General features: G+C 45.3%; 1 protein-coding gene and 2 pseudogenes across 1 annotated transcript; all 3 read right to left on the bottom strand.

Annotated features, from left to right (window-relative positions):
• Positions 1–2,750: 2,750 nt before the first annotated feature.
• LOC104670525 lies at positions 2,751–4,102 on the bottom strand (annotated as a pseudogene).
• Positions 4,103–9,229: 5,127 nt separating this feature from the next.
• On the bottom strand, positions 9,230–10,713 carry LOC115899191 (putative zinc finger protein 812; the record flags this gene model as incomplete). The annotated part of the gene is given in 2 exon segments (XM_030936611.1): positions 9,230–10,448; positions 10,450–10,713. Coding segments are annotated over 2 exon segments (654 nt in total), but the record flags the coding sequence as incomplete, so codon positions are not given.
• Positions 10,714–10,839: 126 nt separating this feature from the next.
• Positions 10,840–19,957, bottom strand: LOC104670524 (annotated as a pseudogene).
• Positions 19,958–20,614: the final 657 nt, after the last annotated feature.

Here is a 20,614-nt window from a genome sequence, read left to right as displayed (position 1 = left end):
GCATATACAACAATATACTTCAAATGGACTAGTGATCTAAATGTGAAAAATAAAACCATACATGTATGTAAGGTGTTCAAGTGATTTCTTGGATGAGTAAGGAAAAAGATGTACCTACAAGGCGGCAGTAGCACACAAGCTTTATTTGGGATGTGCTTTGACAGGTTAGCAGTGGGGGAGGGAGCAAACAGCAAGAGAGTATTCACAGGTTTCTCTTTTTTTTCTTTCTTTTTTTTTTTTTTTTTTTGAGGCGGAGTCTCGCTCTGTCGCCCAGACTGGAGTGCAGTGGTGCAATCTCGGCTCACTGCAAGCTCCGCCTCCCGGGTTCACGCCATTCTCCTGCCTCAGCCTCCCAAGTAGCTGGGACTACAGGCGCCCGCCACCTCGCCCGGCTAGTTTTTTGTATTTTTAGTAGAGACGGGGTTTCACCATGTTAGCCAGGATGGTCTCGATCTCCTGACCTCGTGATCCGCCCGTCTCGGCCTCCCAAAGTGCTGGGATTACAGGCTTCAGCCACCGCACCCGGCCAGTATTCACAGGCTTCTACCTGTGGGTTGCTTCTCAGAAAGGGTGGAAAGGAAGAGAGACTCCTGGAGGAGAAAGGGAATCAAAGAGGGTGCTTATAAATAACTAAATGATGATACTCACCAGACTGGCAGCATATGTTCCAGTTAAAAAGCTCTGAAGGGCCGGCGAAGTGGCTCATACCTATAATCCCAGCACTTTGGGAGAGCAGGGGGGGCGGATCACGAGGACAGGTGTTCGAGACCAGCCTGACCAACATGGTGAAACCCCATCTCTACTAAGAAATACAAAAATTAGCCGGGCATGGTGGCGTCCGCCTGTAATCCCAGCGACTCAGAAAGCTGAGGCAGGAGAATCACTCGAACCCGGGAGCCGGAAGTTGCAGTGAGTTGAGATCTTGCCACTGCACTCCAGCCTGGGCAACAGAGTGAGACTCTGTCTCAAAAAAACAAACAAAAAAACAAAAACAAAAATAATAAAAAATAAAAAGCTCTGTAGGACAGCAGGGGGATGGGGTTTTCAAAGAAGGTACACTTGAAATGGCTAAAAATAAGCTTGTTCAGGCTATGTTTCAAACAATCAAGTGTGTTAAAATTGCAGTTGGGCAGGGATTGGCTATTGTGAATACTAGTGAGATAAACATTGGTGTAGAAATATTTCTTTGAGCACCTGCTCTCAACACTTTTGGATATATATGCCAAAGTGGAATGTCTGGATCATATGGTAATTCTGTTTAATTTGTTTGTTTGTTTGTTTGTTTGAGATAGGGTCTCACTCTGTTGTCTAGGCTGGAATGCAGTGACATGATCATGGATCACTGCAGTCCTTAACCTACTGAACTCAGGTAATCCTCCCACCTTAGCCTCTCAAGTAGCAGGGATTACAAGTGAATGCCACCACCATGCTTGGCTGAATTTAAAAATTTTTTTTGTAGGCCGGGCGCGGTGGCTCAAGCCTGTAATCCCAGCACTTTGGGAGGCCGAGATGGGCGGATCACGAGGTCAGGAGATCGAGACCATCCTGGCTAACACGGTGAAACCCCGTCTCTACTAAAAATACAAAAAACTAGCCGGGCGAGGTGGCGGGCGCCTGTAGTCCCAGCTACTCCGGAGGCTGAGGCAGGAGAATGGCGTAAACCCGGGAGGCGGAGCTTGCAGTGAGCTGAGATCGGGCACTCCAGCCTGGGTGACAGAGCGAGACTCCGTCTCAAAAAAAAAAAAAAAAAAAAAAAAAAAAAAAAAAAAAAAAAAAATTTTTTTGTAAAGATGAAATCTCACCATATGCCCAGGCTGGTCTTGAACTCCTAGTCTCAAGGAATCCCCTGCCCTGAGCCTCCCAAAGTGCTGGGATTACAGGCGTGAGACATCACATCCAGCATGGTTTTGGTTTTCATTTTGATGATGTTTAGTGATGCTGAGCATCTTTTCGTGAGCATCATTTCCTGTGCTTATTGGCCATCTGTGTATCTTCTTTGGTGATATTATTCAAGTCCTTTTTCTGTATTTGAATTGGGTTTTGTTGTTGTTACTCTTGGGTTCTAGAAATTTTACAAAGAAACTCTGAATATTTGTCCCCAGTCAGACACAGGACTTGCAAATATTTTCTCCCATTTGTAGATTGTCTTTTCACTCTTTTGTTATTATGCTTTGAAGCACAAAATTTGTATTGATTAGGTTTAACTCATAATTTTTCTTGTGTTGCCTGTATGGTTGATGACATAACTAAGAAGTCATTTCCAATTCCAATATCATGAAGCTTTCTCACCTATGTTTCCTTCTAATAGTTTTCCAGCTCTAGCTCTTAAACTACACTTAGGTTTTTGATCCATTTTTTAAAAATCATGCCACATTATTGTTATTAAGACGGAGGCTTGCTCTGTTGCCCAAGCTGGAGTGCAGTGGCATGATCTCAGCTCGCTGCAACCTCTGCCTTCCAGGTTCAAGTGATTCTCCTGCCTCAGCCTCCTGAGTAGCTGGGATTACATGCGCACGCCACCACGCCCGGCTACTTTTTGTATTTATTTTTAGTAAAGACAGGGCTTCACCATGTTGGTCAGGCTGGTCTCAAACACCTGACCTCGTGATCCACCCACCTTGGCCTCTCAAAGTGCTGGGATTACAGGTGCATGCCACCACGCCCGGCTACTTTTTGTATTTCTTTTTAGTAGGGACAGGACTTCACCATGTTGGCCAGGCTGGTCTTGAACACCTGACCTCGTCATCCACCCACCTCGGCCTCCCAAAGTGCTGGGATTACAGGAGTGAGCCACTGTGCCCAGCCATGCCACATTATTTTAAATTACATATGAAGATCTAAAATGTCACTTGGGGACCATTTCATCCACTCATGACTCTGTTTGGCCACCAGTCTTTTGTCTATCTCTTCTGCAATGGTGAGGCGGATACCCTTTCCTTGGGGAAGAGAAATCCGTGGTCTGTTGCCCTTGCCAGTAACAAAAATGTTGGAAAGTAGAGTGGCAAAGCTGTTGCCATTGGCATCTTTCACGTGAACCACCTTGAAAGATCGAGGGTGCTGCTCTGTGTTGATCATGCCCATTCTTCCCAGGTTACCACTTCCAGTCACCATACACAGGTTACCAGTGTCAATCTTGATGAAATCAGTAATCTTGCCAGTCTCCAAATCAGTAATCTTGCCAGTCTCCAAATCAATCTGAATGGTATCATTCACCTTGATACAGGGATCAGGGTAGCAGATGGCATAAGCATCATGAGTCAGCAGATGAGGGATTCCTTTTGTGCCCACAAAGATACTTCTCAGTTTGCACAACTTGTACTTGACCTCCTCAGGTGTAGTATGTTGTACAGCAAAGTGACCCTTGGTGTCACAGGTCAGATGGAAATTCTCTCCCATCTTGTCAATGTTGATGACATCCATGAATCCAGCGGGGTACGTTATATCCGTTCAGACATTGCCATCGATCTTAACGAATGGCTGCAAGAAAATCTTTTTTTTTTTTTTTTTTTTTTTTGAGACGGAGTCTCGCTCTGTGGCCCGGGCTGGAGTGCAGTGGCCGGATCTCAGCTCACTGCAAGCTCCGCCTCCCAGGTTCATGCCATTTTCCTGCTTCAGTCTCCCGAGTAGCTAGGACTACAGGCGCCCGCCACCTCGCCCGGCTAGTTTTTTGTATTTTTTAGTAGAGACGGGGTTTCACCATATTAGCCAGGATGGTCTCCATCTCCTGACCTCGTGATCCGCCCGCCTCGGCCTCCCAAAGTGCTGGGATTACAGGCTTGAGCCACCGTGCCCGGCCTAAGAAAATCTTCTTTACTTCATCTCCTGTCAGGGCATACTTAAGTCTGTTCCTTAGGAAAATGATGAGGGGGAGACACTTTCTCAACTTGTGAGGACCGGTGGATGGATGAGGAGCAAACACACTGGTCAATTTATGCAACATTCAATGCTTTGGAGCTGCTATTCCCTTCAGATGCTTCTTGGGACCACAGGCCATGGCTGCGTTAGGCAAGGAGAGAGCTCTTGATCTTTTTTTTTTTTTGAGACGAAGTTTTGCTCTTGTTGCCCAGGTTGGAGTGCAAGGCGCTATCTCAGCTCACTGCAACCTCCACCTACCTGGTTCAAGCAATTCTCCTGCCTCAGCCTCAAGAGTAGCTGAGATTACAGGTGCCCTCCACCACACCCGGTTAATTTTTGTATGTTTAGTAGAGGCGGGGGTTTCACCATATTGGCCAGGCTGGTCTTGAACTCCTGACCCTGTGATTCACCTGCCTCGGCGTCTCAAACTGCTGGGATTACAGGCGTGGACCACCGTGCCCGGCCTTGATCCATTTTAAGTTCATTTTATATATGGTATAAGGTTAGGGTCTAACTCCCTTCTTATGCATGTCTATATCCAGTTTTTCTGCTAACACTTCTCCCCCACCTCCCACCACAAGATTTATTGATCCATCATTGACAAATAAAAATGTATAAAGTGTGCAATGTGATGTTTTGTATAAACATTGTGAAATGATTACCACTATCATACTAATTTATGCAACCATCACTTCACAGTTACCTTTTTTACTGTGTTGAGAACACTCAAAAACTACTTTCTTAGCAAATTCCAAGTATATGACACAGGTTTTTTTTTTTTTGTTTTTTTGTTTTTTGTTTTTTAAGTCGGAGTCTTACTCTGTCACCAGGCTGGAGTTCAATGGTGTGATCTCCGTTTACTGCAACCTCTGCCTCCCGGATTCAAGAGATTCTCCTGCCTGAGCCTCCTGAGTAGCTGGGATTACAGGTGCACACCACCACACTGGGCTAATTTTTTGTATTTTCAGTAGAGGCGGGCTTTCACCATGCTGGCCACGATGGTCTTGATCTCTTGATATCCCCCGCCTCAGCCTCCCAAAGTGCTGGGATTATAGGCGTGAGCCACTGTGCCCGGCCGTACAATACAGCTAAATAATATTCACGTGTATATATCACGTGTATATATTCACGTGTATATATCACATTTTCTTCATTTCTAAATGTCCAGGAATATTTAGGTTATTTCCATATCTTGTCTATTATGTTCTAAGATGTTTGCAATGAACGTGGGATTGCAGATCTCTTCAAGATATTGACGTCATTTCCTTTGGAAATATACTCAGTAGTGGAATTACTGGATCATGATGGTATTGTTAATGGAAAGGAGTCTGGTCTCCTTTCCTACGCGCTGCTCTATTGAGTATACCTATGGTTATTTACTGATTATATGCTAAATAAGGGGTGGGGTGTCCATAAGTTTTTCAGGAAAGGGGCAGAGATTTTCTGGAACCTAGCATCCTTCCCTTTTAGACTATCTAGGTAAACTTCCAAACATTGCCGTGACATTTGTAAAAAGTCATGGAGCTGACGGGACTGTCTTTTAGCATGCTAGTGCATTATAATTAACCTATAATTAGCAGTGAGGATGACCAGAGGTCATATTTGTCAACATCTTGTATTTGATGGAAGTTGGCCAGGTTCTTTACCACATCCTGTTTTACCACCAAGGTCTTCATGACCTGTATCTTGTGCCAATCTCCTATCTCTTCCTGTGACTAAGATTGCCTAACCTCCTGGGAATGTAGCCCAGCAAGAAAATTAAAACTGCCCTTCCTCCATTGAAGGTTGTTGGCACCACTGTGAAAGCCATTTGATTATATCTGTGAAGGTTTATTTCTGGGCTCTCTATGCTGTAACAATGGTCTCCAGTCTAGTTATGCCTATACCAAATTGTTTTGATTACTGTAGCTTTGTAGTGCTATTTTTTCTGCTTTTTTCTTGAGACAAGGTCTCACTCTGTTGCCCAGGCTGGAGTGCAATGGTGTGATCACAGCTCACTGCAGGGTCAACTTCCTGGGCTCAAGGGATCCCTCCTACCTCAGCTCCTGAGTAGCTGGGACTACAGGTATGCACCACCATGCCGAGCTATTTTTTATTTTTATTTTTTGAAGAGATGAAGTCTCCTTAAGTTGCCCAAGCTGGTCTCAAACTCCTGGACTCAAGCAGTTTTCCTGAGTCAGCCTCCCGAATTGTTGGGATTACAGGCTAGTCACTTTTGACATCACAAAGTGTGAATTCTCCAACAATCCTTTCTTTCTTTTTTTTTTTGAGACTAAGTCTCGCTGTTGCCCAGACTGGAGGGCAATGGCATGATCTCGGCTCACCACCACAACCTCCACCTCCCAGGTTCAAACGATTCTCCTGCCTCAGCCTCCCAAGTAGCTGGGATTACATAAGTCTGCCACTGTGCCCGGCTAATTTTTGTATTTTTAGTAGAGATGGGGTTTCACCATATTGGCCAAGCTGGTCTCAAACTCCTGACCTCAAATGATCCACCTGCCTTGGCTTCACAGAGTGGTGCCATTACAGGCGTGAGCCACCTTGCCCTACCCAACAAACTTCTTTTTCAAGATTGCTTTCACTGTATGGACTCCAGTGAGATTCCATATGTGTGTGGTCTTTTGTAACCTAAACTTCCGCAGTGACTTAATATGACTTTTGCCACATTCTGCTAAGCACAGAGATGAAGCCTGGTACAACGTGAGAGGACTACACAAAGGTACGAGTATTGAGAAACAGGGATTATTGGGGGACAATTTGGAGGCTGGATACTACAGAGAAGAAATTGGCAATACCTGAAAACACTACCTGTGCAATCTGGAAACTTCTTTTTTTTTTTTAATTTGAGACAGTCTCCCTCTGTTGCCCAGGTTGGTGTGCAATGGCGTGATCTCAATTCACTGCAACCTCCATTTCCTGGGTTCAAGCGACTCTTGTGCCTGTCTCCCTAGTAACTGGGACTACAGGAGCACACCACCACACTCGGTTTTTTTTTTTTTTTTTTTTGAGACGGAGTCTTGCTCTGTCGCCCGAACTGGAGTGCAGTGGCCGGATCTCAGCTCACTGCAAGCTCCCCCTCCCGGGTTCACGCCATTCTCCTGCCTCAGCCTCCGGAGTAGCTGGGACTACAGGCGCCCGCCACCTCGCCCGGCTAGTTTTTTGTATTTTTTTAGTAGAGACGGGGTTTCACCGTGTTAGCCAGGATGGTCTCGATCTCCTGACCTCGTGATCCGCCCGTCTCGGCCTCCCAAAGTGCTGGGATTACAGGCTTGAGCCACCGCACCCAGCCCCTTTTTTTTTTTTTTTTTTTTGAGATGGAGTCTTGCTTTGTCACCCAGGCTGGAGTACAGTGGCGCGATCTCGGCTCACTGCAAGCTCTGCCTCCCGGGTTCACGCCATTCTCCTGCCTCACCCTCCGGAGTAGCTGGGACTACAGGCGCCCAACACCTCACCCAGCTAATTTTTCATATTTTTAGTAGAGACGGGGCTTCACCGTGTTAGCCAGGATGGTCTCAATCTCCTGACCTCATATCCACCCACCTCGGCCTCCCAAAGTGCTGGGATTACAGGCATGAGCCACCACGCCTGGCCTAATTTCTTTTAATTTTTAGTAAAGACAGGGTTTGGCCATGTTGCCCAGCCTGGTCTCAAACTCCTGAGCTCAGGCAATCCTCCCACCCCAAAGTGTTGGGATTACAAGTGTGGGCCACCATGCCCGACCTTTTTCTTTTTTGAGAAAGTTTTGCTGTGTCCCCCAGACTGGAATATGCAGTGGCACAATCTGGGCTACCTGCAGCATCCACCTGTCAGGTTCAAGCGATGCTCCCACCTCAACCTCCAGAGTATCTGGGGACTACAGGCATGAGCCACAACACCCGGATAATTTTTGCATATTTTTTAGAGATGAGTTCACCTGTTACTCAGGCTGGTCTCAAACTAAGGAGGTTAAAGTGCTGGGGTTACAGGCATGGGCAACTATGCCTAGCCTTGCAATTCTGCCTTTTTTTTTTCGAGATGGAGTTTTGCTTTTGTTGCCCAGGCTGGAGTGCAATGGCCCGATCTTGGCTCACCCCAACCTCCGCTTCCCGGGTTCAAGGGATTCTCTTGCCTCAGCCTCCCAAGTAGCTGGGAATACAGGCATGTGTCACCACGCCCTGCTAATTTTTTGTATTTTTAGTAGAGACGGGGTTTTACCATGTTGGCCATGCTGGTCTCAAACTCCTGACCTCAAGTAATCCACCCACCTCGGCCTCCCAAGTACTGGGATTACAGGCATGAGCCACTGTGCCCAGCCACAATCCTACTTTTAAGAATTTTTTTTTAAAACCAGGTCCAGGATTCAGTCTAAACTTCTAAGAATCTGCCTTGAAGGTAAACCTTTAACAATTCAAAGAAGTTCAAGAGTATTAATTGCAGCACTGTTTGTGATTGCAATATGAATGCCTAAATGCTCTCAAGTATTAGAGTATCTGAATATATGGTACATCTACCAATGGAATATCATGCAGCCCTAGAAATGAATGAAGATCTCTATGAACTCACATGAAGTGATTTCCAAGATATATGGTTAAGTAAAAATACAAACTCCATCTCAAAAAAAAAAAAAAAAATCTGTGTTTTTAACCTCAATTATTTAAAATTAAAAGAATTTGTGTCCAGGCGCGGTGGCTCACGCTTGTAATCCCAGCATTTGGGGAGGCCGAGGCGGGTGGATCACGAGGTCAGGAGATCGAGACCACGGTGAAACCCCGTCTCTACTAAAAATACAAAAAATTAGCCGGGCGCGGTGGCAGGTGCCTGTAGTCCCAGCTACGCAGGAGGCTGAGGCAGGAGAATCGCGTGAATCTGGGAAGCGGAGCTTGCAGTGAGCCCAGGTCAAGATCATACCTCCGCACTCCAGCCTGGGCTACAGAGCAAGACTCTGTCTCAAAAAAAAAAAAAAAAAAAAAAAAAAAAAAAAAGAATTTGTAAGCCATTTGGGCCATTTGGTCTGTGGTATTCTGTTATGGTTGCCTGAGCTAACTAAGGCAGATTTTGGCACTGAAAAGTGAGGTACTGCCATTACAAACAAAAAAAAAAAAACTAAAAATGTGAAGCAGCTTTGAAATTGACAAATGAGTAGAGGCTATAAAAATTCTGATGTGCAAGCTGGAAATAATATTAGTAAGGGTGCTCCTGGTGAGGTGTCACTGGGGAATGAGGAACATGCTATTGGAAAATGAAGAAAAGACAACCCTTGATATGAAGTGAAGAACTTGGCAGAACTGTATTCTAGCATTTTGTGGAAAGTAGAGCTTGCACTCCAGCCTGGGCGACAGAGCGAGACTCCGTCTCAAAAAAAAAAAAAAAAAAAAAGAAAGTAGAGCTTGAGAGCAATAAAACTGGGTATTTATCACTAACACCTGTAATTAAAGTGTTAAAAGACACAGGAACCTTCATTATTCCTGACTGCTTACAGGAAAATACAAAAGAGAAGACCTGAACTGCAGAAGAAATATAAAAGAAAACAGAACCAGAACTTGGAGATTTGGAAAATTCTCAGGCTATCCATACTGCAAAAATTACAAAACTTGTACTGAAGAGAATCCTGAATGTGCGGCTGAACAATCATTTGATAAAGAGATCATCAGTGGGATTCATGGACTGTATCAGCCATCTTAACAGAAGTGAGGAGAGAGACTGGATTATACTAGAAGAGACACTGCTACTTACATTGTGCCACCTAAAATGGACAGAGAGGACAGAACAGGTAAGGCTGTCACACTTCATAGATTTTATAAGAAGGAGACACAGAAATAATCAGCTGTGAAAGTGCACTGGCAGTTAAGGATGGTTTCATACCTGCCATGCTCTGCAGGATCCGTAGGAACAAAAGATACCCTTGGAGGAGCACATGACTAACAGGGGCTGGGACCAACCTAGATGACTTATCTCATACAGAACTTGTTAATGCTATGATCTTAGGAATCTAATCACTAATGTGAGGCAGCCTGCAGTACTGACCTCACCATCCATGAGCCTTCTTCACAGATGCCCAGACTCAGGCCACCATGAAGTTGTATTCAGAACCTGTAAGTTTAATTTCAGACCCTCAGGATGGCATCCAAAGCCAATCCATGAGCCATTACAACCTCTGCAAGGCATTCAGGACATCTGATTATCTTTAGTGTCACTGCCAATACTTAAAGATGGCAAACTATGAGCTAAATGGTAACACTCATACCCTTACTTTCATAGGGTTTCTCCCCAATGTGAATTCTTTCATGTCTACTTAGGTGTGAGGAAACAGCAAATGCTTTCCCACATTCTTTACATATGAAGGGTTTCTCTCCGGTATGAGTTCGCAGGTGAACATTAAGGGGTGAGGAACATATAAATGCTTTACCACATATCTTGCATACAAAGGGCCTTTCTCCACTGTGAGTTTTGAAATGTTTACTACGATCAGAAGAAGTAATGAAAGTCTTCCCACATTCAACACATTCATAAGGTTTCTCTCCTGTGTGAATTCTTGTATGTTGAGTAAGCGTTGAAGATCTATTGAAGGCTTTCCCACATTCCTTACACTGATAGGGTTTCTCTCCAGTGTGATTTTCGTATGTGTATAGCAAGGCCCGTGTATTGAGTGAAGGCTTGGCCACATTCCTTACATTCATAGGGTTTTATTCCAGTGTGAGTTCTTATATGTTGAGTAAGGTGAGTTGATCTAGTGAAGGCTTTCCCACATTCCGTACATTTGTGTGGTTTTATTCCAGTGTGAATCTGAATGTGAACATTAAAGGATGAGGAATTTTTTTTTTTTTTGAGACGGAGTCTTGCTCTGTCACCCAGGCTGGAGTGCAGTGGCCGGATCTCAGCTCACTGCAAGCTCCGCCTCCTGTGTTTACCACCATTCTCCTGCCTCAGCCTCCCGAGTAGCTGGGACTATAGGCGCCCGCCACCTCGCCCGGCTAGTTTTTTGTATTTTTTAGTAGAGACGGGGTTTCACCGTGTTAGTCAGGATGGTCTTGATCTCCTGAGCTTGTTATCTGCCCGCCTCGGCCTCCCAAAGTGCTGGGATTACAGGCTTGAGCCACCGCGCCCGGCCACATTCTTTACATTCAAAGGACTTCTCTCCTTTATGAGTTTTCACATGTGCAGAAAGTTGAGAAAAATTAGTGAAGGATTTCCCACAATTCTTAGTCTTTTTAGATTTCTTTCCAGTATGAACTGTTACACACCGCTTTAGGTGTGAGGAACGTGTGATGGATCTCCCACATTCCTGAAATTCAGTTTCTCTCCAATGTGGATTCCCATGTGATTATCAAGGCTTGCAAAATACTTAAAGCCTTTTTTACAATCCTTACATTTGTATGGTTGTCTTGCATTGAGAATTCCAAGATGTACAGCAAGACCTGGAGTCAGGGTGAAGACTTTTCCACATAGATTAAATTTGGAAAGTTCCTGTCCAATAGAGGCTTCCTGGTACACACTGAGGATGTCTTTTCCATAACAATTACCCTCAGAAGTGTTCCCTCCATTCTGAGCTTTCATGTGTGTCTTAAGGCAAAACTGTTCACTGAAGACCTCTCCACAATTCTCAGAGTTTCCATCCACTGTAGTTTCTTGTCTGCTGAGGAAGGGATAAAGGATTTAAAATGTTTTCAGAAATATTAAAAGATTTCACCCATCTGAACATGGAAACATTATTTTGGTGACAATTACCATTTTACTTTTTAATATTTAATTTTTTTTCATTTCCTACCTTCTTGATTTCTTCCACATTGAATGATGGATGTTTTGCTAGAATTTTATGCCACTGGCTCTAATTATTTAAAAAACAAAAACAAAAACAAAACAAAACAAACTGTCTTCTTTTAATTGTCAGGGGTCGTTTGAGACAGGTTCTCATTCTGTCATCCAGGCTGGGTACCATGGCACAATCACAGTGCACTGTGGTCTTAATCTCCCAGGCTCAAGCCATGATCCTGCCTCAGTGCTCCAAGGAGCTTGGACTACAGTTGCATGCCAACGCACCCAGCTAATTTTTTATTTTTTGTAGAGACAGGGTCTCCCTGTTGCCCAGGCTGGTCTTGATCTCCTAGACTCAAGCAATTCTCCTGCCTCAGCTTCCCAAAGTGCTGGGATTACAGGCATCAGTCACTGTACCCAACCAAATAGTGTAGATTTTATTTTATTTTATTTTATTTATTTTTTTTTGAGATGGAGTCTCGCTCTGTCGCCCAGGCTGGAGTGTAGTGGCCGGATCTCAGCTCACTGCAAGCTCCGCCTCCCGGGTTTATGCCATTCTCCTGCCTCAGCCTCCCGAGTAGCTGGGACTACAGGCGCCTGCCACCTCGCCCGGCTAGTTTTTTGTATTTTTTAGTAGAGACGGGGTTTCACCATGTTAGCCAGGATGGTCTCGATCTCCTGACCTCGTGATCCGCCCGTCTCAGCCTCCCAAAGTGCTGGGATTACAGGCTTGAGCCACCGTGCCCGGCCAGATTTTATATTTTTAGTAGAGACGGAGTTTCACCATGTTGACCAGGCTGGTCTTAAACTCCTGACCTCAAGTGATCCACCTACCTCAACCTCCCATAGTATTGGGATTACAGGCATGAGCCACCACATCCAGCCTGTTTTTAAAATCAGAGATGGGATCTTGTTATACTGCCTAGGCTAGTCTCGAACTACTGGGCTCAAATGATCCTCTGAGCTCAGCCTCCCAAGTAGCTGGGATTACAGAAGTAAGTCATAGCTCTGACGATGCTATTTCCTAGAATGGAATTCTCAATCTTTTCTGAGAGGAAACTAAGAAATATCACTCACGAATCTTACCATTTGTATCCCACTGAATATTGGATTCTTCAGAAAACCCTGCTGAAGTGATGACCGTTTGATTCTAGGTTGTATTTCCCATTCTGAAGTTAAGCAGAAAAAGAAATGTAAGGGTTTATAGAAGAAATGTTTAAAACGATGAGTCATTTGTATTTGTTTTCAAATTAAACACAGTAATAAAAGATAAGCCAGAGAACTTTGAGGATTTTGGCATGTCAAAAATTTGGCTATAAGGACGTGGGGTTTATTACACAACTGATGTGTTTAGATAGTTTACTACAAACTGCTTCTGTGAAAAATAAAACGATGGGGAACAGGAAGAGAAGATTATCAGGAAAGGGAAGTAGGAAAGATTGGGATAAAGAATATGTATCAAAGTGATAAACTTAAAAAAAAAGAACAGGTAGTTTTGTTAGGTCATAGGAATGTTTGACTACATGGAAAATAAAAGTCAGAGATATCTGAAATTCTGAGAAAAATAGCTTAAATCTTCTGAGGTAAAGTGGATCTTTAAAAATCTTTTTTGGCCGGGCGCGGTGGCTCAAGCCTGTAATCCCAGCACTTTGGGAGGCCGAGACGGGCGGATCACAAGGTCAGGAGATTGAGACCATCCTGGCTAACACGGTGAAACCCCGTCTCTACTAAAAATACAAAAACTAGCCGGGCGAAGTGGCGGGCGCCTGTAGTCCCAGCTACTCGGGAGGCTGAGGCAGGAGAGTGGCGTAAACCCGGGAGGCGGAGCTTGCAGTGAGCTGAGATCCAGACACTGCACTCCAGCCTGGGTGACAGAGCGAGACTCCGTCCCCCCCAAAAAAAAAAAAAAAAAAAAAAAGAGGTATTTCTCAGTTGTGTCCAGTAAAGCCCACTCCTCCGGGGTGAAGTCCACAGCCACATCATCAAACGTCACTGAATCCTACGTCATCACACACATGCTGGTTTGAGCCAATGAACACTTCCACCAATGCTCACTGGAGAATGATGAAGGGGAACCTTATATTCACTTACATGTGGTTCTGAGATCTCCCAAGATCTACTCCAGGGTTTAACGTCTCAGGAACTCTTGTGCCTAAACAATCAAGGTAGACCTCCTACAGGCATATGCCTTGAACAGCACTTTAAAAAATTTTTTTTTAATCTTTTTTTGTTTGATCTATTTTTAATTTTTAAATATTTTTAGTCTTTTTTTTTTTTTTTTTTTTGAGACAGAGTCTCGCTCTGTCGCCCAGGCTGGAGTGCAGTGGCCAGATCTCAGCTCACTGCAAGCTCCGCCTCCCGGGTTTACGCCATTCTCCTGCCTCAGCCTCCCAAGTAGCTGGGACTACAGGCGCCTGCCACCTCGCCCGGCTAGTTTTTTGTATTTTTTAGTAGAGACGGGGTTTCACCGTATTAGCCAGGATGGTCTCGATCTCCTGACCTCGTGATCCACCCGTCTCGGCCTCCCAAAGTGCTGGGATTACAGGCTTGAGCCACCGCACCCAGCAATATTTTTATTCTTAAATTTAAAATTTTTATTTTGATGAGAACAGTACTTCCTAAGCATGAATTTTTATCTATCTATCTATCCAATCTGTTTATTTATATATAACGACAGGGTCCCACTCTGTCACGCAGGCACAATTGCTGCTTACTGCAGCTTCCATCTCCTGGGCTGAAGTGCTCCTCCCACCTCTGCCTCCTGAGTAGTTGGAATTGCAGGCATGAGCCACTGCACACTGCTTACACTTTATCTCAGCACAACCAGGTTAGGAGCTCTTCTGTCCCATTGGTCTCTATGCAGCACACTCCTGAGCACACTGCATATATCTGATAAATGCTGATAAGTGAATAACTTGCTGAAAGGACACTTTCATCTGCTTTATCATCTGTCACCACACCCAGCAATGTAAAAAAGATGCAGTTGGCACCATCAAGGTCAAGCTTAAGTAGTAATTACTGAGCTACTGGGATGATTTTCAAGTTAACACTTTATGTACAGGAGACTTCATTCTCTGGGGAAATTCACCTGGGGACTCAGTCCTTGAGTAAGGCTTCATTTGCTCTAAGAAAACTCTGGAGATGAGTCTGTCTAGAAGGAAATGTGTCTATTGGATATAAGTATGTCATTTTCTATAATGGTACATTGTCTGTTCACCTGATAAGAATTTGCCAGGTAGGGCCGGGCGCGGTGGCTCAAGCCTGTAATCCCAGCACTTTGGGAGGCCGAGACGGGCGGATCACGAGGTCAGGAGATCGAGACCATCCTGGCTAACACGGTGAAACCCCGTCTCTACTAAAAAATACAAAAAACTAGCCGGGCGAGGTGGCGGGTGCTTGTAGTCCCAGCTACTTGGGAGGCTGAGGCAGGAGAATGGTGTAAACCCGGAAGGCGGAGCTTGCAGTGAGCTGAGATCCGGCCACCGCACTCCAGCCTGGGCGACAGAGCGAGACTCCGTCTCAAAAAAAAAAAAAAAAAAGAATTTGCCAGGTAGTCCTCCACCATGGTTCCTACCTTTGTCTTTTCTTCAAAAGGGCAGATTGGTTCACTGGAAAAACACCTTAGTGGACAAGTAAGAAGGCATTGAGAAGCCAGAGCTGCCCATCCTTCCCACATTCTCATGCCTAGAAGTCATTCCATCCTAGCTTGAAATTCCCATATATTCCTGCACACTCGAGAAAACTGCACACACACAACACTGCCACGAAATGCCATAGTAGTCCTGTGTCAGCTAGACCCAGAAAAGCAGATGTGGGCCGAGCTGCCTGTTGGGTAAAGGGTAATAGTTTCATTTTACAAGAAAACTTACACCCTGAAAAATGTGACTCTCTATCTGCCCATAGTAGTAACACTCACGAAGCTTATGTAGCATTTCCAAAGGCACACGAACCAGGGCTGAATTCTAAAACAGCATCCTGGCTGGGCACAGTGGCTCATGCCTGCAATCCCAACACTTTGGGAGGCCAACGTGGGCAAATCACTTGAGGTCAGGCATCCAAGAGCTGCCTGGCCAACATGGCAAAACCCCATCTCTACTAAAAAAATTAAAATAAAAAAATAAAATAAAATAAAATTACAGGAGGCTGAGGTAGAGAATTGCTTGAACCAGGGAAGCAGAGGTTGCAGAGAGTTAAGGTCGTGCCACTGCACTAGAGCCTGGGTAACAGAGTGAGACTCCATTTAACTAACAAACAAACAAACAAACAATATTAGCCAGACCTGGTGACGCGTGCTTGTGGTCCCATCTGCGTGGGAGACTGAGGCAAGAGAATTGCTTCAACCCAAAAGGCAGAGGTTGCAGTGAGCTGAGATTGCATCAATGCACTCCAACCTGGGTGACAGAGCAATATTCTGTCTCCAATAAATAAATTAATTAATTAAATAAGATAAATAAATAAATAAAACAAAACAAAATAGTATTCTACATCTCACTTCGATTCCTCCTAAAAGAACCACCAGTGGCCAGGTGTGGTGGCTCACACCTGCAATCCCAACACTTTGGCAGGCCAAGGTGGGCAAATCACCTGAGGTCGGGAGTTCAAGATTAGCCTGACCAACATTGAGAAACGCGTCTCTACTAAAAACACAAAATTAGCCTGTAATCTCAGCCACTAGGGAGGCTGGGGCAGGAGAATCACTTCAACCCAGGAGGCAGAGGTTGCGTTGAGCCGAGATTGTGCCATTGCACTCCAGCCTGGGCAACAAGAAACTCTGTCTCGAAAAAACAACAAAAGAAAAACCAGTGGCATCAAGGAAGACAGCATTGAGGCACAACTCACCATCAGCTTCAGAGCATGGCATTCAAGAGCAACCTCCACTTCCCAGGTTCAAGCAATTCTCAGCCTCACCCTCCTGCAATTTTTTTTTTTTTTTTAGTGGAGATGGGGTTTTGCCATGTTGGCCAGGCTGCTCTTGAATGCCTGACCTCAAGTGATTTGCCCGCCATGGCCTCCCAAAGTGTTGGGATTACAGGCATGAGCCACTGTGCCCAGCCAGAATGCTGTTTTAGAATTCAGTCCTGGTTTGTGTGCCTTCGGAAATGCTACATAAGCTTTGTGAGTGTTACTACTACGGGCAGATAGTCACATTTTTCAGGGTGTAAGTTTTCTTGTGAAATGAAACTATTACCCTTTACCCAACAGGCAGCTCGGCCCACATCTGCTTTTCTGGGTCTAGGTGACACAGGACTACTACCTTTGTCGTTTCTTCAAAAAGGCAGATTGGTTCCTGGAAAAAAACCCTAGTGGAAAAGTAAGTCACTTCAGGGTAACTTACGAATCTAGGTCAATAGAGGCAATCTCCATTCCTCTTTGTATGGGTTATTTGAGGTCCTGTTCATATCAATCATCAAACAACAAGCATCAAACATCAGTCACATTATGCATGAACTTTCTCTCTGCAGGTGACAGATGTGAAGGCCACCAAAAACTGTACTTAGTATCATCACTCAGTAATGATAGTATTAATAACAGCAACTGACATTTACTGAGGACTAGTGTGTCGGAAGTAGCTCTAGTAGCTTTATATATACATGCTCAATTATCATAACCATCCTTCCCAATAGCTATCATTACTTCTATCTATCTATCTATCGAGACAGGGGTCACTCTGTTGCCCAGGTTGAAGTGCAACGGCACTAACACAGCTCTCTGTAGCCTAGACCTCCCAGGCTCAAGTGATCCTCCCACCTCAGTCTCCTGAATAGATGGGACCACAGGTGTGCATCACCATGCCTTATCATTATATTATTATTATTGAGACACAGTCTCACTCTGTCACCCAGGCTGGAGTGCAATGGCACAATCTCAACTCATTGTAACCTCTGCCTCCCAGGTTCAAGCGATTATCAGGGCTCAGCCTCCTGAGTAGCTGGGATTACAGGTATGCATCATGCCTGGCTAATTTTTGTATTTTTAGTAGAGACGGGGTTTCGCCATATCAGCCAGGTTGGTCTCAAACTCCTGGCCTCAAGTGATTCTCCCACTTCAGCCCCCAAAGTGACTGGGAATACAGGTGCATACCACTGTGTTGGGAAAAGAAAGAGAGATCAGATTGTTACTGTGTCTATGTAGAAAAGGAAGACATAAGAAATTCCATTTTGATCTGTACCAAGAAAAATTGTTTCTTCTTTGAGATGCTATTAACCTGTAACTTTAGCCCCAACCCTGTGCTCACAGAAACATGTGCTGTAATGAATCAAAGTTTAATGGATTTAGGGCTGTGCAGGATGTGCCTTGTTAACAATATGTTTGCAGTCAGTATGCTTGGTAAAAGTAATCGCCATTCTCCATTCTCTATTAAACAGGGGCACAATGTACTGAGGAAAGCCACAGGGACCTCTGCCCACAAAAGCCTGGGTATTGTCCAAGGTTTCCCCCCACTGAAACAGCCTGAGATACGGCCTCATGGGAAAAGAAAGACTTTACCATCCCCCAGCCCTACACCCATAAAGGGTCTGTGCTGAGGAGGAGCAGTGAAAGAGGGAGGCCTCTTTGCAGTTAAGAGGAAGGCTTCTGTCCCTGCTTCTCCCTGGGAATGGAATGTCTGGATGTAAAGCTTAGCATTCCCATTCATTCTATTCTGAGATAGGAGAAAACTGCCCTGTGGCTGGAGGTGAGATATGCTGGCAGCAATACTGCTCTGTTACTCTTTGCTACACTGAGATGTTTGGGTAAAGAGAAACATAAATCTAGCCTATGTGCACATCCAGGCACAGTACCTTTCCTTGAACTTATTCATGATACAGATTCCTTTGATCGCATGTTTCCCTGCTGACCTTCTCCCCACCTGTTGCCCTGCTACACTCCTCTTGCTAAGATAGTAAAAATAATAATCAATAAATACTGAGGGAACTCACAGGCCGGCGCCAGTGAGGGTCCTCTGTATGCTGAGTGCCAGTCCCCTGGGCCCACTGTTGTTTCTGTATACTTTGTCTCTGTGTCTTATTTCTTTTCTCAGTCTCTCATCCCACCTGATGAGAAATATCCACAGGTGTGGAGGGGCTGGCCTTTTCTGGGTCTAATTTTTTGCATTTTTAGTAGAGACAAGGTTTCACCAGATTGCCCAGGCTGGTCTCAAACTTCTGGGCTCAAACAATCCTCCTGCCTTGGCCTCCCAAAGTGCTGGGATAAGAAGCATGAGCCACCATGCCTGGCTCATTACTTCTATTTAATATTGAAAAAATCATACATTCAAATAACCCTAATAATTAGTCTGGTATTTGTCCTTACAGCCTGATGTCCTGTGGATGCTGTTACCCCCCAATATGACCAGAAGGCAGTTCAGAACTGCACAGAACAATTCAGTAGCCACCAGCCCTGTGTGTTATTGCTAACTTCATTATGTACCTAAGATGACTGAAACTGCAGGCGGGCAGATCACCTGCGATAAGGAGTTCGAGACCAGCCTGACAAACATGGCAAAACACCGTCTCTATGGCAAAATCCTGTTTCACCATTTTGGCGAGGCTGGTCTCGAACTCCTGACCTCAGGTGATCCGCCTACCTCGGCTTCCCAAAGTGTTGGGATTACGGGCGTGAGCCAGCGCGTCTGGCCTGCCTTTCTGAAGTAGAAAGGCTTGTAGCTGGTAACAACTAGAAAACAAATAACGTCCAAGAAAATAAAAATAAAAAAACTAAAGGCTTACAGTCTACACGTGTTCATATTTACATACAGAAATAGGCACACCTTCAACAACTATGTTTTTTCCATCCAAATGTAATGTGTCAAAAATAAGTAAAGGACACCAAGACAATGCCAGATTCTCAGATGAGACATTTTTTAGCAAATAAACGGAAGTCAGAGCCCTCTTGAAACCAGTTTAATGCTGGTGCTCACCAGGAACACGCCTGACGCGGGAGGATGCGGGGCCAGAGCCAACCTCACTAGAATGGCAGACATCCTTTTCCTTTCGGAAAGAAAAACATTCACAAAGGTTGCTTTCCAAGCTTTTGAAGAGGGGAGCACAGCGGATGAAAGCACTCCAGAAAACACCGCGCGGACTCGGGACAAACACTTCCCGACGCGGCTCCTGACGCGGACCGACTGAGCCTGGGCCCTCAGGGAACTGGCCGCGCTGGGAGGACCAACAACCCCTGGAGAAGCTAGTGAAACAAGCAGGATCTGAGAGGCTCCTGGGCGACCGCGCCCAATCCTTCCTTTGCCGCACCCCCCACCCACACCCCCTCTATCTCCTGGACCCCCAAGCAGGCGGAACTCACCACAGCAGGGGTGGACTCCACAGGATAAACGCGAAACAGCAGGGACCAAGGGTAGCCAGCGCGGGAAGAGATGGTGGCGGCGCGCTGACATCACTTCCGCTAGGAGCCTCTGGAGGGGCGGAGCTTCCGGGATCCAGTTTCAGCCAGGTAGGACCAGGTTGTTAGAAATGCTTGTTCCCCAGTGCCTTAAAGAAATAGCACTTGAACATAAACTTAATTTCCTCAGCAAGCCCAGAACAGGTACACTCACCAGCAGTTTTGCCACTAGAGTACACTAAAAAAAGGAAACAGGGTCATTTATAACCTGACGCGTCCACCTTGCTGCAGTGTCTGGTTTCCATTGGCTATAACAGAACATCACATTCTGTATTTGTCCCCATTGGCTACCAAGTTAGAACTTTTTTTGTTGTTGTTTGTTTTTGAGACGGAGTCTCGCTCTGTCGCCCAGGCTGGAGTGCAGTGGCGTGATCTCGACTCACTGCAAGCTCTGCCTCCCGGGTTCAGGCCATTCTCCTGCCTCAGCCTCCCGTGTAGCTGGGACTGCAGGCGCCCGCCACCGCGCCCGGCTAATTTTTTGTATTTTTAGTAGAGACGGGGTTTCACCGTGTTAACCAGGATGGTCTTGATCTCCTGACCTTGTGATCCACCCGCCTTGGCCTCCCAAAGTGCTGGGATTACAGGCGTGAGCCACCGCGCCTGGCCTGTAAGGTTGTCTTGCATTGAGAACTTCAAGATGTACAGCAAGGCC

This window comes from Rhinopithecus roxellana, chromosome 8 (assembly GCF_007565055.1).
Source record: "Rhinopithecus roxellana isolate Shanxi Qingling chromosome 8, ASM756505v1, whole genome shotgun sequence".
In the NCBI taxonomy this organism is placed as follows: Eukaryota; Metazoa; Chordata; class Mammalia; order Primates; family Cercopithecidae; genus Rhinopithecus; species Rhinopithecus roxellana.
This window is presented reverse-complemented; position numbering and strand designations above follow the sequence as displayed.